The sequence below is a fragment of the Erigeron canadensis genome, chromosome 2, assembly GCF_010389155.1.
Source record: "Erigeron canadensis isolate Cc75 chromosome 2, C_canadensis_v1, whole genome shotgun sequence".
In the NCBI taxonomy this organism is placed as follows: domain Eukaryota; kingdom Viridiplantae; phylum Streptophyta; class Magnoliopsida; order Asterales; family Asteraceae; genus Erigeron; species Erigeron canadensis.
In genome coordinates, this window is record NC_057762.1 from 28,834,317 (window position 1) to 28,860,763 (window position 26,447).

Consider the following 26,447-nt stretch of genomic DNA (forward strand, 5'->3'; position numbering starts at 1 on the left):
ATATTTACTGAGTTACATGTATTTACTTCTTTTGTAAATGTATTTACTTCTTTTGTATATTTACTTCTTTTGTATATGTGAATTCTCGGCTACTTGCAACTCTTAGGTTTCAGGTGAACTAGAGTAGACATGGGGTATTATTCCGACCACCAATGCTTTAAAGTGAATGTCCTTAAAGTTTTGTTATCATCTTTTCTTGTATTGAAGTTTTTGTAGTCTTTGTTTTCGCTTGAAGATTTTTTTTGATGATCATTTGATTCATATCATCTGAATATCTGATATACATACGATACATGCTACAATGCCATCAAATTGGTAGGTTTATTCGATATGACATCAGAAATGAATAACTATCTGGACGCGGATCCTTTCTTGTTGCAAGGCCAACCTATTTATAATTGCCCTTAACCCTTTATACACAATCTTAGTTGGGCTCATTTTCAGGCTAGGCAACTAATTATAGACTTTTATAATATCGAATCCCCGTGGTTTGCCTATGTTTGTATGTCTATAATGTATATACATAGTTGTGCAACTTAATTTTGTCACCTTAGTCAATCTGTTTAATATTCTTGATAGTTGACCTTTGTGAATGTATAAATTATATAGTTATTTCTATTGATATGATTTGGATCTTTGTGTGATCAATTCTTTGAAGCAGTGGGAAGGTGTGAAATGGGACGAGGCAAATTTGGGGAAAATTGAAGCAAATAAACCTGTAAGGCAGAAAAAAGACTCCATATCATCCAATGGTTGATGTTGATGGTAAGTTAATATTTACTTTCTGCAGTTGAAATTTATGCTCATTACATGTATTTTTTTTTGGGCTTTTCTGTAGGCCAGAGGTTGGTTGTGCCTTTTATTTTATTGAAAATTTTTCTTTCTAATGTTGATCAGTAGACAGCCTAATGGTTAAAGATATGCTTAACTGTTTAAGAGTTATCTCCTAAGTTCATTATTTCTAAATATTTGATATGGCAACTTGGGTGGTGAGTCGGGTTGGTAACGGGTTAAAGTCGGTCATTTAACTGGAGTTTGGTTGGCCCGCTAATTGTGAATAATCATGACCATATGCTTATAACTAATTAGAATTTGGGTCGGATTTGGTGGTCGGGTTTGGTGAAGGGTCGAAACTTATTTGACACTAGCTGGATTGGTCTACTAATTGTGAGTAATCACAACCATGTCCTTGTAACTAGTTAGCATTCGCAAATATTTATAGATGAAATAAACATACAATTAGGTGCCACGATAAATATGAAATATCTATCCATGACAACAATTTCAGAAACCCATAATGCAATTTCTATAGCAGCATATACATAATTTATCAGTCACTAACCCTTTTAATACGAAGAACACCATGTCATATCAATTTTAGCAGATCTTGATCACGCCCGTAAATCTGATTTCCCAATTTGTCGGAAAAATAGTGAGAATTTAAGCATTTGTTACCTCTGAAATAAGTAATAACCCGACCTCAAATTGAGGGAATAATAACGAATCGATTATTAGATTACTAGCAGCAAATTGTCATGATACCTGATTACCAGATGAGCCGATTTTAGCACGGATGATCTGATTAAAGGAGAGATGAGAGTGCAGAAGGAAATGCTGAAACGGTGTATGACGAGAGCATTTGAGTAATGGAAGAAGAATATGATATTACACAATGAAAACAATAGGAATTTCTATATTAGGGGGTTGGGCGAAACAAGTTTGAAATTGACCCGTATCACCCGTTCTCACGTATGAATATCTTCCGTGGCCCATTTCAACGTGTTGACAAACATACACGAGGCCCAAATAGCCTCATAAAGTATTTAGGGAGTAAATTGTCCCAATTTTGATAAATTGGGTACATATTATCGGGTCTGCTCAACTGCATAAGATGTGCAAGTTTTCACTATTATGTTGGAGCGGCTGGAGTAAGGACAGTTATCTATTGTAGTGTAGAATGTTGATACGATCTTCTTTCCGTTCGTTTGTCCTAAACGTCTGTCCTAAACGTTCACATAGACGTTATAATTTTACTATATATATAATTGTAAATGTGTAACAGCCGGCTTTATGTATCCTTTTATCAATTTCCATACCATCTATACTCTAAAAAAGAAAAACTATGGAGAAATCTAGATCAAAAAATCTCTATGCTTCTGCAATATATGGGGAATCCAATCTTCATTTAATGTTGACAAAGTAATAGACCTTGGTTCTACCTACCTTAATGTGATCTTATATCTAAGATTAAAAGAATGAATAAACTGTTGTGATTATCTTCACGCACGTTTTTCACGTTCCCTGTAAAGCTAACTCTATGACGTGATTTCCATGCTACAATTTAATAGAAACCTCACATACAACCAACTTGACCATCACCTGACCAATATTTGCAGGATCTCTCGATTTTGTTGACTGTTTAACCCTCTTTTTGCAGGATCTCTGTCTCTAATACAGGATTCTAGATTGCAGGAAGTGGATGACGCTATTGTGCATGCTGAAGCAATGCGCTCTGCACTGAATGCTATGGGATCTTCTGGTAGTAGTAATCACTTGCGACGTTCTGGTTGGACATCATCAGAAGATGAAGCAGATTATATGGATCAAGAAGATGATGAAGGTTTGTTCGTTATCTTCTACCACGTTTCTTTTAGTGGAAATTTCGACCCATTTACTTATGAATCAGTCGTGTTATGTTATTATCTAATTATCTCTAATGAGTCAAAGTGGTAAGATAAAAAGAAGAAAGGTTAGACAGTAAACACGTCGAAAGTCACCCAAAGTGTATTCTTATATAAAATCTTGTAGATCTTTTCTAGAGCAAATTGCATAGAATGGCAATGCATTTACGCAAATCCATATTTTAGGTATTAAATTTTGCTTTCACCCATATAGTCAAAATGATTGGAAAATGTAATGTTGTAGCCGGATTTGACAAACTGGGCATTTATGTCAAGAATTTTTAAAGTATGTTACTGAGAAATACACGGGCTATAACTTCTTTAAACCCGTTACTCTTAGAACTTCTTTAACGGATATATATCTCTTCTTTTATATCAAGGACGATTGTGTAGCAGATCTCTTAATCTTTTTTATTAGAAAATTCTGAAATATATTCTAGAAATCTAGGCACCATGTAGATCGTTTTTTGTATTCGTTCTAATCACAATCTGATTGATAATTTTCAGATTTGTGTTTTGTATAAAAACCATTTTTTATATGATTGATTAACATTTAATTTTCTTGTTCTTGATTCTCACTAGTAATTCTTCACAGTCTGTTCTTGATTAGCAAAGTCTATTTATATTGGTTTTCTCTTCAGTTACTTGCTTAGTTTTTGCATCGCTCTTTCAAAAACAAAAAAGAGTATTATTGAAGAAGAAAATGTTGTTTACATATTTGACATACTTGGTTTTTTTATTAAAAAAAAAAAGTTAAATTAGTGGAACAAGACGTGTTTCTAGTCAACTCTACTGGGCCTGTATTGACCCGTAGAGAAAAGTTAATCGTTAATCTAGCTCACAAACTAGTCGAATGAATATTGTCTACAGCCTATCGTAACATGTGTGAAATACTCAGCAGGCTCTAAAACAGGAGGAACATATGTTTTAGAGAGCACAGACGAGCACATTATGATGAGTTCCGTAAAGTAGAAGAACTGCAAAATAGGCGGAAAGGATTCTTGGATGAAGAATCGTCTGACGAAGATGGAGAAAACGGAAAGAAAACGAATGGGAAATGTGTCTTGACTTCATCTTCATCATCATCATTTGCAAGTGGATTGAAAGACAGACACATGATAGATGCTGTAGATGTACCACCTCCTGCATAAGTGCTCTTAATTATAGACATTCACAAATGACCATCATTCAGGGCTGGATTCACCAGTAAACTCTTTTTTGGGTATGTTTGGCGAAAATATATAGCTGGTAGCGTTTGGTTGGAAGCTGATAGTTGTACTGCTAGATACCCTTATATTTTGGAGGCATATGTGAATGACACTGATATATCATTTTTAGATACAAATTCTCTTGTTAATACGAAAAATTTAATGTACAGAAGTTGATTATATTTATGAGAATGACGAAGGAAAGGATGCTGCGCGATCGTTTTCATTGTGCTCGTCAAATATGTGTTTTGAGCAGGCAACTAGAAGAATACCAAAGAATATGTTTAGCATTGCATCGAATATCAATTAGCATCAGGTCTGAAGTCATGCTACTAAGCGATTAAGAAAATTACGAGTATATCAACTTAAGGTCTTAACAAAAATATGCTGCTGAATTGTTTGCTAATGCCTACTGCAAGGTTGATATATCTTGGTTCATTTGAAAACTAGTTTAGAGATGTAATGAAGATCCGTGAAATACAGAGTTTATATTATTGTCTTCAATGTCTTCCGAATCTCATCTCTTTTGCTTAGTTCCTCTTGTCAACAAAAAAATGTCACTAATAGTTACAACTACAACAAAAATGATAGACTCTAATCGATACATTATTTCTCTTACAAACATAGTGTTCTAGATCTAATGAGACTTTTTACAACCATTGCTAAAAACGATATATCAGTGTTTTAATTCCAAACGAGCACTCAAATGAGTTGTGTTTACATATTTGACCATGCGAAAACTTAAATCCACAATCCGTCTAATCGATTACTAGATCATCTTATATACTGTTGGATCGGTAAAAAAAATTTCGATGGTAATCAGTCTTGTGTTAACTTAATTCAAATTGTCATAAATTAAAGTAAGTAGAGGCTTCTTTTTATTTTTTAGAAAAAGGTGTAGCATACATTGTCTGGATAGGCTTCTTACTCTTGTTTAAAACATTAGGTTACCAGAAAGAATGTGACAAAGTTTAATACGCCAAACCAAACAAATTAATTGAGGTTGTTGTAGTAAAATATCTAAGAATTCAGTGATTTCCGTTGAATTAATGCTACTACTAAATTAAATATCCTTAACCTTAAACCATGCCTTATCCAAACATCAAAAGTCATCCCATCAAAAGTCATCGCTCTTTTCTCATAAGAATAAAGCATAAGTAATAAATGGCTATTGGTCCAGTTGGCAAGGAGGTTTTCCGTAAGGGTTTCCCGGTTGTGGCGTTTAGTGTAGACCCGAGTTCGAGTCATAGAAGCATGACTGGGTGAATTTGATTGAGTAATCGGGTTTGACAAACATGGGCGGGGTTAGGGTTAATTGGTTAAAAAAACCTTAAGTTTTTAATTTGATGATTGATAATGATATATAGGTTTTAGATTGATGGGATAAAACATGTCTAATGTATTTTTAGGCTATATTTTAATCAAGATTATAGACTATAACTAGATCTCATTTTTAGGCATTTAAGTATGTAACATATGGTTTTGACATATGTATCATTTTTCCACTAATATACATTTACAAATAGTATGTTTAACAATTATATAAAGCTTAGACAAGAGTACAAGACAAAGAACACAACCATACCATGCCCTCGAATAGAAAGAAAGGACCTGGGCCAGAGCAACTTGGCTATGGGTATTGGAATATGACCGTTGAAGTGATGCTTTACGAAGGAATGGCTAATGGTTGTTGCTAAGCCTTTTGATTTTATTGTCGTGGTGATGCGCCTATAACATGTTATGGTAATACGAGAGAAAGGTACTCGCACGTTGCGTCGGCGATGGAGGTGGCGGCAGTGGTGGTTTAGTTTTTTTTATGTAGTGATTTATGTGATAATGTGAAGGTGGCAACAAGTGTTTTTTTTAATTGAATTCTTATGTTTTTAATTGAAGGTGGCAGAATATATTAGGTGTATATTAGGAATGAGAAAACAAGATGAACAACTTAAAAAAACTTAGAGATAAATACAGTTTATATAGTAAAAAAAGTGGCGGCAGATTAGATAAATAGGAGGCAAAGATTAGAGGAAAAAATTAGGAGAGAATAATTAAAGGGTAATTTTAGTAGAAAGTAAAAGACTAAATGAGTTATTGTAGAGTGATAGTTCCAATAAGATACATGTGCTTGGGTTTGTATATATTAGAAAAGCCCTTAGTTTTCTAGTAATCTCTTGACATTATCAGGTTTGTATAGCTTGGGTTATTGTTCATTTAGCAATTTAGTACGAGAAATGTAAAAATGTGTTAATTATTGATGATACCGGCTAATCTTTTGTAAGATTATCTTAACAATGAAGCCTCTATAAATTTTTATATAAACCAAGAGAGCCATTGTAGCTTTATCGATATTAACCTCAGCTATACTAACATCCATTTACAAATACTCCGGTGATGATTCATACACTTTTCCAACAAAGCTATCTAGTCAACTTATTAAGGGGATGTTTGGTTTATAAGTATGGAAATGAAAGAATGAGTTTGATTACTAGTTAAAAATATTTGGTTCATATACTAATATACAAAACCCGTCTCCATAAGGACCATAATGGGTTTAGAAAATTCATTCCCATTACAACAAATACTAAAACTCATAGTGATTTTTACTTTTAAACCAAACATCCCCTTAAATACATTATAAGCTTTGGCACATGTGATAGTGTGATAATCCATAAATGTATAATGCGTGGCTCCATATTCCATCGTCGACATCTTACAAAATATTTTTCGATTTGTTTAATAAATTTTTTAATTAAAAAATAAAAAGTCAACTTGTTAAAATATTGCGGATCCCGTATTTTATAAGACTATCTCCAATGGGGATATTTTTGGGCTCCCTTAGGTGCCCTTGAATATCCTTTGCGGTTGAAGTTTGTCCAAACCTAAAGATTTTTTGATGCATGCCCTTATCCAAGGGCATGCCCTTAGGTGCCATAACTTATATATATTTTTTTTAGTAGAGTTAAAGGATATGTAAGGATGTTTGTATGGTTGGAGATAAAATTATAGGATTTTAAGGATTTATAAAGATGTGTAAGGATTTGTAAGGATATGATGTGGCATCTCAAGGACGTCTTTAGCATTGGCGATAGCCTAAGAGAACCTTTGGGCACTTTATTATTGGTTTTTTTTTTCCACGTTAGACAATGCCATTGCCACCTATTAAAAAAAAGCCACGCGCTTGTATTAAAGAGGTGTATGTTATATACAAATTTACATATATATGTATATGTATTTACTTATATACCCCTAAACCCTAATATATATTTTTTTGAAAGGTAAAACTTTTTATTGACCCTCACCCTTGCAAATCATCGGCGGTGTATATATACAAACCAACAATACTTACAGCAACTTGAAATTACACCAATCATGCCACGTAAGGCTACTATGACTAGATCTATATTTGAACTATAAGTAACCAACCGACTTAATACTTTGTATAATCCCTGTAACATTTACAGTAGCATTATTGAATTTGATATCATTTCTCGCCTTCCAAATGCTCCAACAGCTTGTAATAATAATACTTTTAATTGCCTCTTTCTCCCATCTACACCTGACCGACTGCTCAGACATTTTCAGAAGATCTTTAATAGAGAAGACATAGAACAGTGTCGTATTACACCAGTCTCGAATCACCTGCCAAACTCTAGCTGCCACCCCACACTCACAAAAAAGGTGATCAACTGAATATGTACTTTCACCACACAGCACGCAAGTTGGATCGCCAAAGAAACAGTTTTGAGCTTGCATTGCAATATAGGTCTAGGATGGTTGATAGATGTACACAAGACAATATACATTGCAAAAATATCTTTCTCTCGGCTCCTTTTCTTGCCGTCATTTCCATCTTCAATATTTCCTTGATTACATTATTCAATACTATCATTCTTGTTGATTGAAGATCGATCATAGTTTTCTAACACATTATCAGCGCAAACTATTCTTGATTCAACAACCGGTTTCTATCATCCAGGTAGAATGCCTGAACTTTATTTTCTATTTTAATATATGAACCAGGGGTGACGGTCTTTACCGGGAAAAAAAAACCGACAATCTATTTCCTATTTCGTTATGTCTCGAAAATAGATGTCGATGCATGTATATATACCTGTTTTCTACCATATATATGAAAATACAAATCAGTTTTTCATATGCATGACTTTCGCAAATCTATTATTTTTGTATATATAAATAATAATAACCAGTGGTTTTTTTTATGAGTATATGAAATACTAAGATTTGATACAGATGATTATAACTATTTTTTTCTGGTGACGAACTCACGATTACATAACGAAAATATCAAGTTATTTCTTACCCATATCCACCAAGCAGCAAAGTTTATTATTAACATGAATTTGCAATATGCGGGGTACAACTTGATCATTATTCCATGTTTACATTAATAATGCATATAACAGTTGTTTATTACATGTTTATTTTAGGCGCCTGGTAACCCGATCACTTTTTTGGTAACCCGACCAGATTTTTTGCAGCGACCCTGACAGGGGGCCCGCTTTTATTCTGCCATATTTATCATTATAGACATGGGGACCCGCATTTTTTTCACTTTTTGCAGCGAGGGTCGCTGCAAAAAGTGGTAGTGGTCTAGATACTAAAAAATAATTGTTGGGATATGAGGAAGTTATTTTATTACTCCGTTTGATGTTACCGGGCATGTGCATTCAATTTGTTCATTTTGGTGCATATTTCAGAAAATTATTTTGGAAGTGTACGTATATTTACATTTCTCTTGTTGATCAGAAGTGTTTATGATGCAGGCCCAACTGATGAAGAGAAGGCTTTATTATATTTAGAGGTTTAAGATCGAGTTTCTAAAGGTGCTTCATTAAAATGGGCATAACTTTTGCTACATGGCTCCGTTTTCGACATGCGACCTGTCAAAACGACCGTTGGAACGAGAAGCATCAAGCTACAAACCGCCAAAGGGTGAGCTTTCGGGCCCAAAAATGTCGTTTTCTATGAGTTATGGACCTTTTTGTATGTTTTTCGGGTTTTTTTGGATTTTCTTTTTGTTATAACTTTCGGCCCATTTGTTTGTTTAGGCCCGTTCAATTTTTGCTGCATTATTTATGTTCATGTAAACCTTGAATTTAAGCTGCTTTTATGATATTACAAATTTGATTTTCTCTCTATCATTGTGTGAGAGTTTGATTAAACCCTAATTTTCGGTATTCTTTCGAATCAACAAATATTAGAAGAACTGTTCCTGACATTCTTTTGAATCAACTGGTTCGATTAACTATCTTAAATTTCCGTCTGCGGCAATATATATGACTAAAGATATCACTCGCATGCTAAATAACTCTCATTATATTAAGAATTAGTTTGAACATTTAACTTAAGTACACTACTATACTATCCCATTTTTTGTCGGCCGTCAATTTCTTACTGTAAAAAAAAAAATCGATGGTGTAAGCTTTTCTTTATATTATAGAGGGCTCTGAAAAAGCCCATATTACCCTATCTTTGGGTACTCAATTAATTATAAATGAAGCATTATATCCTAGTAAATCCAGAAGGAATTTACTATGCTTCAAAGATATTCGAAAAAATGGTTACCATTTAAAAACCATAGATATAAATAATATCGAATATCTTCAAATTATCTCAACCAAACATGGCAAAGAAATTGTCCATGAACAGCTAAAAGTTTTATCCTCTGGATTACATTGTGTAAATATCAATCCTATCGAATCATATATGGTGCATAATAAAAAGATTTTCGATAAGGATACATTTCATACATGGCATGACCGTTTAGGTCATCCTGGTAGCATAATGATGAGACGGATTATGAATAGCTCAAATGGACACCCTCTTAAAAACTTAAAAGTTTTGCTACCTCAACAATTATCACGTGCAGCATGTTCTCTGGGAAAATTAATTACCCAGCCCTCACAAAATAAAATAATACAAGAAAACCCCTCCTTTTTAGAAAGGATTCAAGGGGATATTTGTGGACCTATAAATCCTCCTTGTGGACCATTTCGTTATTTTTTAGTATAATTGATGCGTCATCGAGATGGTCACATGTGAGTCTTTTGGCCACACGAAATGTTGCATTTGCCCCACTTTTGGCGCAAATCATACAATTGAGGGCAAATTTCCCAGAAAACCAAATAAAAAATATTCGAATGGATAATGCAACAGAATTTACATCTCAAGCTTTTAACGATTACTGTATGTCGATTGGAATAAAAGTAGAACATTTTGTACCACATGTCCATACACAAAATGGTCTAGCTGAATCCCTTATAAAAAGATTACAATTAATCGCTAGACCTTTATTAATGGGATGTAAACTAACTTCTTCTGCATGGGGACATGCTATTTTGCATGCAACTGCACTGATTAGATTACGTCCATCTGCTGATCATATATATTCTCCCTTACAATTGGTCTCTGGTAGAGAACCAAATTTGTCCCACCTTAAAATTTTTGGTTGAGCGGTATATGTACGAATACCACAACCACAACGCACCAAAATGGGACCACAAAGAAGACTGAGCATATACATTGGATTCAATTCCCCATCTATTATTAAATACTTAGAACCGTCAACTGGCGATATGTTCATAGTACATTATGTTGACTGTTAGTTTTATGAAAAAGTATTCCCAGTCTTAGAGGGAGAGAAGGATAAACAAAGATTGATAACACAAGAATTAACCTGGAATGCATCATCAATATCAAATATTGACCCTTGAAATGGTCAATGTGAATATGAAGTCCAAAAGATTATAAATTTGCAAAGAACAGCAAATGAACTACCAGATGCATTCACAGATACATATAGATAGACAAAGTCACACATATCAGCATCAAATGCACCTGCTCAAATTAAAGTAACCCCAGAAGAGGTTACCATACAAAGAAAACATGGGAGGCCAATCGGTTCCAAAGATAAAAACCCACGAAAAAGAAAAGAGCAAAATAACATAGTTGGTGAAATTTCCCAACATAATACAAAGGAAACCTCTACGGAGGCAAATATCCCATCAGGGTCAAACACAATACCAGAGGAAAATGAAATCCCTGATGAAATTTTGGTTCCAAATGAAGATGAGATCTCAATAAATTATGTACATGAATACATGATAGTACACTTTGGAATCAAAATACAACATGTGTTAATAAAATATTCGCATATGCTATAGCAACAGACGTAATAAATGAAAATGATTACTTACCTAAAACTCTGGAAGAATGCATGCACATAGATGATTGACCAAAATGGCAAGAAGCCATAAATGCTTAATTAAGTTCGCTCCAGAAGCGACATGTTTTCGGACCTATAATCGTATACCCATAGACGTCGAACCAGTTGGTTATAAATGGGTATTTGTAATAAAAAGAAATGAAAAGAATGAAATTGTGTGATATAAGGCACGATTTGTTGCACAAGGTTTCTCTCAAATCCCGGGAATAGATTTTGAGGAAACATATTCTTCCGTAATAGATGCAATAACACTTAGATTATTGATCGACCTTACAATCTCTGAAGGACTTCATATGAGATTAATGGATGTCGTCACTTCATATTTATACGGGAATCTAAAAAATGACATCTAAATGAAAATCCCTAAAGGCTTGACATTGCCTGAAGCATTTAAATTAACGCGACGAGAAATGTGTGCTATAAAGCTTTAGAGATCATTATATGGTCTTAAACAATCTGGTCGAATGTGATACAATCGACTCAGTGAATATCTTATAAAAGAGGGATACAAAGCTGATGTAATCAGCCCATGTGTTTTTATAAAAAGATCAAACCTAAAATTTCTTATAATAGCAGTATATGTTGATGATATCAACATCATTGGATCTCTTTAAGAGATAGAAAAAGCTGCTCATTTATTGAAAAATGAATTTGAAATGGAAGATTTGGGTATGACAAAATTATGTCTAGGTCTATAATTTGAGCATCTACGCAATGGGACGTTTGTCCATCAATAAAATTACATCCAAAAGATGTTAGTGCGTTTTAATATGGATAAAGCACATCCATATAATGTACCAATGGTAGTCCAATCATTAGATCCTCTTAAGGACCCTTATCACGCACAAGAAAAAGGTGAAGAAGTGCTTGGTCCTGAAATACCATATTTAAGTGCAATAGGTACTCTCATGTATCTTGCAAATAACACGAGACCCGACATTGCTTTCCCGGTACACGTACTTGCTAGATATAGCTCAAACCCTACACGTAGACACTGGAATGGAATAAAACACGTATTTCAATATCTTTGTGGGACGCAAGACTTAGGTCTATTCTATCAGAAAAATAATACGTCCCGGGTACGCTAATGTTGGATACTTATCGGACCCACACAAAGCACCTTCACAAACAGGTTATGTTTTCACTTATGGCGGCACAACAATTTCGTGGAAGTCAACAAAGCAAACTCTCACAGCAACATTATCAAATCATGCTGAGTTGATTGCATTGTACGATGCCGGTCGAAAGTGTGTGTGGTATTGTGGTTACGATCAATGATAAATCATATACAAGAAGCATGTGGATTAGATTCAATCAAGAAGACCCCGACAACAATATATGAAGACAACGCTGTTTTATTGCAATGTATATTGTCTTGTGTACATGTATATAATATATAATTACATATGTTTATATATATATATATATAATATAGCATAATGAGGGTTTAATTGTAAAATTACATATGTTTCTCTATTCTTTTCCTATTCATTCTATTTAACTCAAGAATGCATTTTGTAAATAGAAACTTTATGTTTTTCTTTTCTTATCTGTTATTTTCTTTTCTTATTTATTAAACTTGAGAATTAAATGTTAATGTTGTTTTCATTGAGCTAATGTTGCTTAGAAAACCTTTAAAATTTTAAAAGCGCGTATAGTTGCAAATTTGTAAAATGCAGTTTTCATTTTTGAAGTGAAAATTATCTAGAAAATAATAAAAAATGATTGTTTTAAGTGGGAGTTATATTTTGAAAAACTCTCATTCTTGAATATATTTTCTGTTTCCATAATTCTCAATCTTTTTTAGAAAATTACAATTACACGCGTTTTGTTTAATTTGTATTTACAGTATGAACCCGACGGCATCTCTTCGTTGTAAAATTATTTTATCATGGAGTCATAAAATATCTAGATTGTTTTTGGTATCTATTACCAGAGTTTTGTTAATGACAACCCTTAGGGCTGTTAGTATTAATTAATTTGATGAATTAAAATTTGTACTTTGTTTTGCGAAAATTCAAGGGGGCGGTTATTGACATATAAAATACCACTTTTTATGCATGTAATAAACTCTTAATGGTTGTCATTATCATTTTCCCTATTATTATCATGTGTAATAATTGTTATTTGTAATAATTTTCTTAATCGCTTTCATTTGGATGTCTTTATATATCTCGAGTGGGAATCCTTTCATGTCGAAAATAACTTGAGGGGTCAAGTTAAATCATTCTCAACCCTTAGATTAAAATCAAAGCTCAAAATTTCTCAACTTGACGAGTAAAGTTGAACAACTTAAGGGAATCCCTACCCATATATCTATTGTACCATCTACCCATATATCTATTGTACCATCAATAGCCACCAATTAAGAAATTGAACAAAAAAGAAGTTTTAGAGAACAATGCCAGATTTTTCTTTCGTGATTTCCTCGTAAATATTGAAAGTTTCATATGTTTAACTGATTCTGCGATTAAAAAAAAACCCTCTTGGGCAAATTTCTTTATTTAAGCTTCTTACTTTTCAAAGAGGAAATCTTTGTCAAGACTTAAATTCAAAATTTTGGGTAAAACGACAGAAACTTGCATTAGAACATGAAAAATGCAAACCGAGAACTTTGATATTAAAGCTAGGTGGTTGTAGTAAATTATCAAAAGATCTAAGAAGTTTGGTTCTATAAATTCTTAGACGCCAATAAATCGATAGTAAAACAGGCATATATCCCGTAGCTAATATATGTTAAAACCATACATAGCCTCTTAAAAATAATTAGCATCATTTCCTCTAATTCTCTATATCTAAAATGCATGCGTAGATCATAAACATCTTTTGTTCATGGCGAACTTGTCCAATTCTGATCATCATCTTCGGTTTTAAGGTGTTTAATCTGCGGAACTACCTACAAATTAATTCAACACGCACGTAATTATCAGCAACAAAATAAAGGGAAAAAATTGCACAGAGGAACTCCCGAACATTAATTTGTCAGATAACAATAATGATAACGATAACAAAATTAAAATTAAATACCTGATCATCATGAGAGGATGGGTGGAATTCGCTTAATCTTCTTACTTTTCGGTCAATGCTTATGCTGGCCTCCAAAGTATCTAAAATTAATCAAAATTATCATTTAATTAATATATTGGAAAATATCTAACCAACCATTCTATGAAAGTCATTAAAAAGAGACCAACAAATTAATACATAAAATATCGTACCAACATGAAGCTTACAAAATATCTACTTCCAAAAGCATCTAATATATCTGGTATGATCATCAACTTGTTCTTTGTTATTATCATCATCACAATTTCATTTTTTCTTTTACTTACTTTTAAATAATATCGTTAACTTATTACTTCATCCGTCTTATTTCATATTGTTAATTAAATTTATGAGGTTCAAAACTATAAATATAGTATATATAATCCATAATAAGTAAAATTAGTATCACAACAATTAAAAACTAAACAATTATATCCAGAATGAATAAAACTAAAATTTGTTAATTGTTATGAAGATTATTATAAAATTGATAAAAATTAAACATGTCATTCTCGAGTAGTTACATTTCTCTTAAACTATGTTTATTGTCTTAAGATAAAATAATCGCCTAATAAGAATTACTTAACAAAAGAGCTTATTTCATTCTAATAATATACTTATACAAATAAAATATATAATATGAATTTACATAACATTTGTCAGAGTAAATTCAAGTCTTATACGTGACAAATAAAATATCAAAGAAAAACATTATCATACGCGCGTACCCGTCGAAAAATGCCTTTTACGTCTCTTAGTACTAGTCATTTCCTTCGCGTCCAACGTCGATTCACAACTATCGGGCACGTCTCGATCCATAGGAAGATTACGACTATCACCATTCGCCATCATTGTTTTTACGAACGAAGCCTCGACGGATTTCAAAAACCGAAGGTGCTTATCGTTCGTCCATCGATACCCATTTCGAGCTGTTTTATTAACATCCATTTTAGTTATAAATATTTCCAGGGAAATGGAGTGTTTTTTTTTTTTTAAAGTTGTGTTGTTTGTATTTATAAAAGTCGTGAGTCGGATATTTATAAGGGAGCGGCTTGCACTTTAATATTTGACCTTTTTTTCCCCGCTACGCAATGTATTGTTTTTAAGTATCACGCGCGTGAGGGTGTTGTGTAATATACGTGGAGATTAGATTTGGTTTTTTATTGAGTTCTTATTGGTGGAGACGCGCGTGTAAAATAGTGTTTGTACTTGAGAGAATAGTGTTATTAAACCTTCACCGAAAATATCAGAGAGATATTTATTTTTGGAGGAAAAGATCTTGCCAACCCATTCAAAAACATGTCAATGTACTTTTGCTATTTTTATACATTTACACACTAAAAAAATATTAAATACTTCTTTTAGCATAATTAAATTAATCTTGTTGCTTTAGGGAAAAATACATATATAAAGAGGAAAAATATAACTACGGTAAGGTTTCATCGTACCCACTGTCCCACTAAATTATAGAATAGAATCATGTCGATTAATTAGAATATTTCAGGGTATGATCATAATATTTCGTTTATAACTGCATTTTTTTTATATACATAAACTAGATTTACGTTAAAGGTATGGTTAATGAAAATGAAATCCTAATTTTTTAGATTTTGAAGTAATAATTATATAAGTTACTTCGATATATACACTAATGATGATAAATTAATGACAATGATAGGCATTCTTTTATCTAGTTATATGTTACAGGTTTAATCTCTTTCATAAGTAAAAACATAAATATGAGTTGACAAAATTGGATAAAAACTTTTACGATAAAGTTAACACTTTTTTTTTTTTTTTAAGTTTTCATTTTGCTATATATTCTTGTTATTTAACAAATAGTACGAATCAGTTTATATGGTATCAAAAAATTACACACATTTCATAATGCATATAGATGATTAAAATAAAATATCTGGCCGACCATCATGCGTCGATGAAACCTCTTGATTTTGGGAATATTAAAAATAGTCAAAAATGAACAACCTTTCCACCTCACCATTTATAAACTTTTTTGTTTTGTAAAATGGAAATAATAAAATATATTTGGGTAAAGTGATTTACCACAATTAGAATATATAATAATGAAGTATACTTATAGTTATTCAATTAGCTTAGATTGTAACAGGTGTTTAAAGTGAATACAAGTAATAACTACTTTATGATATATCAAACCAATGTTAATTTGAAGTTTAAGTTTATAAAAGTTTGTGACTTATTATTCTTAATGTGAATATATATAGTAATTTATCAAATTAATATGTTCTTTCTATTTTCTGGTTGAAAAATTAAACCTATCATTTGTTTTTATCGGGTTGTGAACTATTGATATTGATCGAGTTATTTGAAATCACTATGGAAGTAAAAATTTAGAATCCAAACTAAGTTCCTTAGAAATATCTTTGATATAGATGCTCCACAAAAGAAATATCTTTGATATCGACGTTTGAAAGCTTATTGACACGTCTCAAGTAATCTTTTTGATATTAATATATAAATTCATTGGCTTCTACTAAAGCTGAAAGTTGAAAGACTCATGCTACATAATTCGAAAGTTGAATGAATATCTTCGTACCTAAAATCGAAAGGTCATGGATAAAAGTGGAGTTATCATTTTATCAAGTTATCCTATACAGTCGACCACTTTTGTATATAACATTCAATTCAATGCCCATCATTGAACACTTCTAAAAATACAATACCAACAATACAACAATATTCAGTTCTGTCAAAAACGTGATATAGCGGACGTGAGATGTAGACGGTCATATGTCTATCCAAGATAAAGAGATTGCTTCCATAAAGACCTCTTATTAATGTTTGTGTTAAATTAAGTTAAGCTTAAATCCAAATAAATTAAATACAAACCTATACGAAAGATTTTTATATGGACAACATTCTTGTGGGCCAAAATGAGAGTAAGTAATATACAAGTTTTTGGGCTTGGAACCTTTTTAGTTTTAACTTTTAATCAAAATAGCAGCCCAAATTTGAACCAAAAAGAAATCATCACTATCAAAATTTTCTTCTTCTTCATATAAGCTGCAAAAACAAAAGAAAAAAAAAACACACACACATACTGACACACACAATGTCATTAATCTTAACATCATCAAACACTAATCTCATTATCCAAACATCATTATCACTAATCCTAACACTAATCTTCACATTCATCAAGATCTCATCTTTCTTTCTTCATGGTCTTCACACATACATCCACCCTGATGACGTCACTCCCCCAAACCCAAATTCAAATGGTATCAAAGCTGCAATAAGAAGACCCGGTGACCCACCCGAATTAAGACCCAGAAAGAAAAACCATAACAAATTTGAATTTGATGAAAATAAAGCTCAGATCTTTAGGCTTAAACTGACCCATAATCAATTACAATCAAGGCTTTATTTTGATCAGTTTAATGGGCTTTTTAATTTCATTATTGTTGCTTGTTTTTCATTGTTGATACATATATATTTGCCTGTTGTATCTATAGGTGGGTCTAAATCATCATCTGGGGTTCTGTTAAATGGGACTTTGATTCCAATTTTGTTAGGATTTTTTGGAATTTGTAGGATTGCTTTTGTAAGTGTTAAAGTTTCTTTAGAAAGATCTGCTTCTAAGAATCTTGATAAGAATTTGAGTGTTTTAGTTGGATTTTTAGGGACCCTTTTTGGGTTTTTGATTGTTTCTGAAGTTATTCCGAATTGGGTATTTGATTTTGGGATAAAGTTTGAATCTTTAGATGGTTTTGCTAAGTTTTGTGTTTCGGTGTTGATGGGGTTTTTAGCTGGGATTTTGTATGTTCCTGCCACGAAAAGTGCTCGTTCTTATTGGCTTGGAACAGATCAGATTCGTTGTAATTTGTCGATGATTTATTGTGGATGGTTTGGGAGAATGTTGCTTTATGTTAGCTACTTATTGACTGTGTTTTCTTCACTGCTTTGGATTGGTCCTTTTGCTGATCTTTTGGTTAACAAGAACATTAAGATGAAGAACGTTAAGCATACGAATAATTTAGTTGGCAATGTGGGTATGTCAAGATCGGATTTTGAGAACTTTAGGCTGTGTTGTTTGTTAGCTACTGGAATTTTGCAAATGTTAAGTTTGCGGGCAAATTTGCAAATGTTTTTAAATGAAGCAGTTTTGTCATGGTACCAGAGATTGCATGCTAGCAAGGTTCCGGATTTGGATTACAGTAGAGCGAAAGTGTTCTTGCATAATCATTACTTATGCCTTGCTGGGATACAGTTCTTCTCACCTCCTGCATTGGTACTACTCTTTCTTGGATTATCTAGAATAAATGATAATGTCCTTGATCATTTTCCAGCTTTGTGTAATCTGGTCCCGTGCTCTGCTTTGGTTAAAGAAATGGGTGTGTTTATGGGCTGGTGGGTGGTTTTGGTTTCGGGTGTATTTGTTTCAGTGAACCTTGCGTTATATCGACAGGGGATTATGTATGTTTCTTGATGGTTTTTTTGTGTCTACGGTTGTTGTAGATTACACAAATTAAGTTTTGTTAGAGTCGATTGTAGAGTTTTGTGTTGGTAACAAAATTGTGATGTTTATTTTTTCTTTTCTGATCAGTTATATACAAGTTCTATGACACATTTTTGGCTTCTGCTTCACATGTTCTTTGGGTGATTGATGGTTAATGATAATGATATGTTATTGGCATCGGTTTATTTTCTAAATTATATACTGTTATGGCTTCGGGTGCGTTTGCAGTGACTGTTAATTGTTACGAGTATATAAGTACACCTTACAAACACAAGTTACATGTTTAACGTTCTACTATAAGACAATTAGTGAAACATTAATCTCATTAATCTTCTGGGTAAGCTTAAAAAAAAAACATACAACTTAATGGCATAGCCTAATTATACAACTCTTTACTCTTCTTTACATTGTTACTCCTAAGAAGAGCATCACAAGAATTCGTTTTTTATTGCTTTCAAGAACTTAAGAACATGAAGCATGGTAGGCCGACTTGCAGGGTTTTCTGAGAGGCAAATGGCAGCAATCTGAACAGTTTTTATCATTGCCTGTTTTGAATCCGCATTCACGATCGTTGGATCCAGCACGTCAACAATCCGACCTTTCTTAATCTTTTGACAAACCCAACCTGCTAGATTCCCACCTTCAATGTCTTTAAACTCAGGCCCTGTTGGCTCTTTTCCAGTCGCTAACTCAAGAAGGATGACACCATAGCTGTAAACATCGCCCCTCGTTGTTGATCGCCAGCTTTGACTATATTCGGGTGGAATGTAACCAAAGGTCCCGGCTAAATCAGTGCTCACATGTGTCTCGCATGCACTTATTAACCGGGCAAGCCCAAAGTCAGCTACCTTTGGTTCAAAATCTTCATCAAGTAGGATATTACTCGCCTTAATATCTCTGTGAATAATATGTGGAATGAACCCATGGTGAAGAAAGGCTAACCCACGAGCTGCACCCACTGCTATCTTGAACCGTTTGGTCCAACCCAAGATTCCCAAACCTGTGGTCTCTGTTCGGTTTCTTAACCAAAGATCCAAACTCCCATTGACCATATACTCATAAACAAGCAGTTTCTCATCACCAAACGAGCAATAACCAAGTAAGGATACAAGATTTGGATGTTTAACTTTGCCCAGTGTCTCCATTTCTGCCAAGAACTCTCGTGGACCCTGTGTTTTTGTTTTGTTCAACTTCTTGACTGCCACAATCTTGCCATCTGGCAATTGAGCTTTGTAAACGGTTCCAAATCCACCATCTCCAACGATGTTGGATTTACAGAAATTATTTGTGGCTTCTAGAATGTCAACTAGAGTCAACTTCAAAAGGGGTTGTTCAAACATGGCAATGTTGATGCTTAATGGTTCTTTTGACCTGCTGCTATTCAGTAAATACAGATTTTGATCTAGTGAGCTGTTGTTTAACTTGCTATCGGCGTTATCTTCACATTCGTTTTTTTTCTTGATTCTGTTGAGCCATATTTTTGAAATAGCAAAGAGCGTGACTAATAGAGACACAATCACGATTGAAGCCAGTACCCAAATGTTCATTATCGATCTGTTTTCAAATCTTTGAACAGGGCATTCCATCCCAAGGATCCCGCCACACAAATCTTTATTCCCAGATAAAGCAATTCTTGACATGTTGCTGCAGATTCCGTTCTTCGGAACTGGGCCTTCTAGCCCATTTCCCTCCAAATTTACATAGTTTAAACTCAAAATGCTGCATAATTTGGAGGGTATCCGTCCTGAGAGCTTGTTTTTTGAAAAATCCAAGTACTCAAGCTCCATTAGATTCCCGAGTTCAGAAGGAATCTCCCCTGTAAACTCATTCCCATGGATATCCAACGAAGTCAGGAATGACATATTGCCTAATGATCGAGGCAATGCACCAGTAAACGAGTTAGTACTCAGATTCAATATCTCAATCCGCCATGCTACTGAATCTGTAAACAACTCATTTATTTGACCCGAAATCTTGTTTTGCTGAATGAAAAACCCAACTAGACTTGCCATCTTTCGAAGGGTAGACGGTAGTTCGCCATCCAGCTGGTTATTGCTCAAGTCCAAATGGGTCAACCCGTTTAAACCCCCAAATGTGCCAGGTATGGAGCCTGAAAGCTTATTCCCAGTCAGATTAAGCTTGACTAAACCATTGAGGTCACCAAGCTTGTCTGGCATGGCACCAGTGAGGTTGTTATTCCCCATATACAATCCTTGAAGCTTCAAAGAACTGCCTAATTCCGCTGGTATACTGCCTGAGAACAGATTTTCCGATAAATCCAAAGTGGTAAGGTTGGTTAACCTAGCCAAAGATTTCGGGATATCCCCGTAAAGCATGTTTCCATTGAGCAAAAGATCCACCACAACCAAACAATTTCCTAGCTCGTCGGGAATCAAACCCGTCAACTGATTATTGGAAAGATCATACAGCCCATGGTGCTGAACATAACTTGAATCTGGAATGCTAGCTTGCTGGAAATACTTTGACTTTCTTGATGACGGAATCGACCCGGATAACTCATTATTAGAAAGAACCAAGCATTGCAGTTGGGGTAAACCAGATATTTCCTCAGGAATGGACCCATTAAACCTGTTATTACCAAGGTCTAATGTGGTGAGTGAAATGCAGCTGCCAAGTTCAACAGGAATGGAACCACTGAATTGATTAGAATTCAAGTCGAGAACTTTAAGTGACCCGAGTTTTCCAATCTCTTTCGGGATTTCTCCAGTTAATAGATTGTTGCTAAGCATCAAGCTTTCCAACATTACAGACTTTCCAATGTCTGAAACCAGATTACCCTCTAACATGTTATTTGAAGCAGAGAATTCCATCAGGTTCATTGAACTCCATAGGCTAACCGGAATGGAACCAGTCAAGTTATTAGAATCAAGGTCAAGAACCATCAAAGGGAGCCCGGATAAATAACCCGGTATGGGCCCAACAATCCGGTTATCTGACAATATTAACTGAGAAACATTGCCACAACCCATAAACGTATCACCAATCGAACCCGAAAGCATATTACTCTTGAGGTCAATATCAGTCAAGGAAACAGCATTGCATATTTCTTTAGGGATAGACCCTGTTAACAAATTATTCCTTAAACCAACAGCAGTAAGCAATGAACAATTCCCAAACTCTTTAGGTATCCGACCCGTAAACCTATTACCCGACAACAATACCGAATTAACCTGATCCCACTTTCCAACCCAGGTCGGCAACGGGCCTGAAAGCTCGTTATTATTAGCCGAAAACGACACCATTGGGAGCCAGGAAAGCTCTTCTGGCAACGACCCAGATAACGAATTAAACGAAAGAAACAATGTCTTTAAATTCAAACAATTCCCAACCTCTTTCGGAATTGGCCCATTTAGCCCACAATTCTCAAGGTTCAAAAGTGTTAAACTTTTCAACATTCCAATTTCTTTTGGAATTTGACAATTTAACGGATTATAAGAAAGATCAAGTCTTGTTAAAGATTTTAGCTTTGAAATACTTTTTGGTAATGGGCCTTTAATATAACACCAAGCAGCATAAAAATTTCCCAACTTTTCAAGATCCCCAATTTCCGACGGAATTTCACCAGAAAACTTGTTATGAGAAATGTAAAGGTCACTAAGATTTGACAACATTCCGATCTCCGGCGGAAGTTCGCCGGAAAGGGTATTATTAGAAACATCTAAAAACACTAAATTTACAAGCTTTTTAAAAATGCTATTTGGTAAAGACCCAGAAAGAATATTATTACTTAGCCCAAGTGACCGGAGCTTTTCAAGATTTCCGATCTCCGGCGGAATTTTCCCGGAGAGCAAGTTTGTAGATAAATCCAGAGACTCAAGGTTTAACAAATCACCAATATTTTCTGGAATATGCCCATTAAAAAAATTTGGTCCAAGATTAAGTGACCGGAGCTCCAGCAAGTTACCAATTTCCGGCGGTATTTCGCCGGAAAACTGGTTTTGGCCCAAGTTTAGTACATGGAGTTGACGAAGATGGAATATTTCCCGGGGAAGCTTGCCGGAAAATTGGTTGAAAGAAAGATCAAGAACAATGAGGTTAGAAAGTGAGAATATGGAGTCATGAAGTGTGCCTTTTAGTAAATAATGTGAAAGATTTATTTCAAAAACAAGATTATTTTTGTCACAAAAAACACCTTCAAACTGACAATGTGAAGTGATAACATTTGTGTTGTGCCATGTTGGTAAAATGTTGTTTTTGTTTGAATTTAGAAGTGAGTTTCTGAAGGAAAGTAAAGATTTTTGCTCTTGGTTTTGTTCAAAATTATCGTTGGAATTTGCAATGAAGAAGAATGTGGTGAAGATTAAGCATGGAATATACAAAATCTTGATATCCATAGTTGTGTTTTTTTGGATTCAAGTGAAATTTTTTAAGATATTTTTATGAGATTATATCATATGGGGTTTTGGGGAATATGAAATAGTTGATCAAGTACAATAAGAAACAGAGAATTGATTCCAAATGAAAGGATACATTGTTTCTTTTGTTTTGTGTGTGTTTTGAATTGAATTCTTGTGGAACATGTGACATGGAACGGCGTCGTTTAAGATCAGAAGGGCCCCTACTTTCTTTTTCCTTTATTTGTTCTGGTACAACTTATTCTCATAAAGTTCCAAATAGTTATGTGATAGAGCATGTCATTTCATCATAAGTTCATAACATTATTTGAGTAAACCAGTATAAAAAAAATCAGGTTTATTCAAAAGGGAAAATCTAATTACAACTTATTGGAATTTTAATATAAGGTTTTATAAATAGTACAACTATCCTTTAAACATAGAAAACGATTGATAGAGGGTAATATCAATACGTTCAACATCTTACACAGTTACACGGTTGAATTACAAAAATGAAATATTTCTACAAAGTATTGTAAAAAAATTGATACTTAGATCAAAAGTGTAGTATTCAAATGTGTACTTGGTGGTGGTGGGTGGTGCCAGAAATTGGAAAAGGCTATGGTCAACAATAACTTTTATGTTGGTTTTAATGTATGTACATTATTGACGATAATAGACGTAGTAGGGGCCAATAAGCTATGGGTAGTTGGCTTGAAACATAAGGGTGATTAAGTCATTTTGATATGTAAGGGTTTAAGGGTTTAGACCGAACACAAAAGTCATTCAAGTGTACCCCTTCGGCCATTCATAGTTCTAAAGCTAAAATTATAAGGATTTCTAGACTTATGAATTGGGATTCGTATATGTACTACAACTTTTTATTAATCTACAATATCTACTATATTAATCCTAATACTCGCACGATCTACGGTAGTTATATCGATTGTATTATAAAGAAATTCAAATAGGTCTCATACATGATTCGTGAGTATGAAATAAATTGCGATTAAAGTAAATCGATTATCGTAGCTAAATTATAATAAACAGTAATGATAAATATAATATATATTTAGTTAAAGTTTTAGATTTAACTTAAATTTTTAGAATCACATCAAAATCAAAAATTGTAAACATAGTAGATGACGACAAATAGCCTTGTGATTTCGGATGGTAAACTCAAAATTTTGAAGTCTCCATGTTAATAACTTATTATAAGTAATAAAAGTAATAAGAGTTGAATAATTGAGGGAAAAAACAATTTATTAATGAGAAAACGATATCAAAATAAGAAAATAAGGTTATAATGTCTTTTGTGTTAATAAGACAAGAGTTAAAGTTTAATTATAAGTCTAGTAAGAAAATTGAATATATATATATATATAGGGGAACAATCAAATAAGAACAATTTTAAAATAAGAACGGTGAGAACACTTAAAAAACATCATTTTGATGCATTAAAAGTCCATAAAACTAACATAGTGCTTAACTAATTATCATTATTTAAGTGTTAACAACACATTGATCCGTCAAAATCAAAAAAATCACGTTTTTTGTGGATGCATTATTTTGAAGAATATGCATCCAAGATGGATGCACAAAACAAAAATCATGATTTTCTTGATTTTGACAGGCCAATGTGTTGTTATATACTTAAATAACGATAATTAGTTAAGCACTATGTTAGTTTTATGGACTTTTAATGCATCAAAATGATGTTTTTTAAGTGTTCTCACCGTTCTTATTTTAAGACTGTTCTCACTTGAGTGTTTATATATATATATATAAAAGCTAATTAAATAAAATAAATTAATTAAAAGAATGCGTCTATCAAAGATTACGTCATGTGTCGTTTCAAGAATATCTCAACTCTGTGTTAGTTTATTGGTAGATTATTAAATTTACATACAATATAAATATATAATGCATAATAGTAATGAAATTTATTTTTATTTTTTATTTTAAAGTGACATTTTAATCTACTCCTAATTCTAAATTATACGCATGTCTGGGACGAAACTTAGGACTCTCGAAAAATCCCTATTAATCCACCCCATAAATGTAAGAAGTGGAACTCGAACCCAGGTGGATCCCTTATAATGATTTTTTAATAGTTATGGTATAATTCTCTTATGAATTTAAAGGATTGGAACTCGAACTCAGGTGGATCCCTAGTAATAATTTTTTGATAGTTATGGTATAATTCTCTTATGAATTTAGAGGATTAGTTTTATTTTTTTTAAAAATAATCTATTATAAACTATTATAGGTAGTAAAGCTGTAAAGGTAGCCATTGTACATTTGTACAACACCATTTCATCGTGAATAAAGTTTCAAAACAATAATTGAGTGCACAGAAGACTGACACTTGTTACGTGTTAGTATGTTACACTCCAATTAATAATATTTTTGTTTATTATTTAATAGATTAAATCCGCATGTTATTTTGAGGCTTACTGGGAATATAAATAAAAATATACAATAATTGATAATTACATTTATAATCTATAATAATATAAAAAAATTTGTCAAGTTATGACTTATGCAAACAATAAAATTAGAATTTATGAATATATGATATACGTCGAATATGTTAAAGCATGACTAATGAAATATAAATATTTTTAAATCATAAAATATTTTTAATGATATATATTTGTTAAATGTAATATAATAAATATTCTAAAAAAACTAATTATCATAATATAATAAACAATCTCATTTGAAAAAAAAATTATCATTTAACTAATAAAAAAATAGTATAATGTATAAAAACGTCTTTGTACACATATAAATAAAATATAAAAATTAATATTAATGTTTAGGATTATAATTGATAATTAGGATTAAATTTGATGATTAAGATAATAAATGACAACAAAAATATAAAAATTTGATGATTAAGACCATTAAAGTTCCAATGTGACAAAAAACTAAAGATATCACCTAGGGAAAAAAACATGTCATCTCTTAATTATATGAAGATAATAATAAATAAATATAAATATAATTTATATATATAATTATATAATTTAAAAAAAGTAATGTTATGTGTAAAGATAAATATATAATTAATTATACATCAAAAATAAAATATCTTTATTTTGCTTAGTATATCTATAAGAATGGATAGAAATAGATATATCAACCGAGTATTTAAAAACTTCATTAGATCACGTTTTTAACATTAAATATTAATTACAAATTATTAATTCTAAGTATTAAATTAAGTATTAGATATCAAACTAAATTAATTTTTTTTAAATAACCAACAATAAAACAAAAATTTTATCGTTGTGACAATTAAGCAAAAATCTCATTTGTCATCTAAAAGAAGGTGTCACATAGGATATTTTATATCCTCTCTTAATTATATAGAGAGATATCCATCTACATTTTTTGCCAATAATATTA

The 26,447-nt window shown here is 32.7% G+C and overlaps 3 protein-coding genes and 1 pseudogene across 3 annotated transcripts; 2 read left to right on the forward strand and 2 right to left on the reverse strand.

Moving 5' to 3' along the window:
- Positions 1-129: 129 nt before the first annotated feature.
- LOC122588039 lies at positions 130-4,093 on the forward strand (annotated as a pseudogene).
- A 9,641-nt stretch (positions 4,094-13,734) lies between these two features.
- Positions 13,735-15,183, reverse strand: LOC122590135. The gene is made up of 3 exons (XM_043762472.1): positions 14,909-15,183; positions 14,163-14,242; positions 13,735-14,031 (listed from the first exon to the last, which is right to left on the reverse strand). The coding sequence occupies exons 1-3, from the start codon at positions 15,126-15,128 to the stop codon at positions 13,966-13,968; spliced, it is 366 nt and encodes a 121-aa protein (XP_043618407.1). The 5' UTR covers positions 15,129-15,183; the 3' UTR covers positions 13,735-13,965.
- A 2,052-nt stretch (positions 15,184-17,235) lies between these two features.
- On the forward strand, positions 17,236-18,806 carry LOC122589060. Its single transcript, XM_043761302.1, has one exon. The coding sequence runs from the start codon at positions 17,272-17,274 to the stop codon at positions 18,646-18,648; it is 1,377 nt and encodes a 458-aa protein (XP_043617237.1). The 5' UTR covers positions 17,236-17,271; the 3' UTR covers positions 18,649-18,806.
- A 109-nt stretch (positions 18,807-18,915) lies between these two features.
- On the reverse strand, positions 18,916-23,033 carry LOC122588040 (leucine-rich repeat receptor protein kinase EMS1-like). Its single transcript, XM_043760184.1, has one exon. The coding sequence runs from the start codon at positions 23,031-23,033 to the stop codon at positions 19,107-19,109; it is 3,927 nt and encodes a 1,308-aa protein (XP_043616119.1). The 3' UTR covers positions 18,916-19,106.
- Between the last annotated feature and the right edge of the window lie 3,414 nt (positions 23,034-26,447).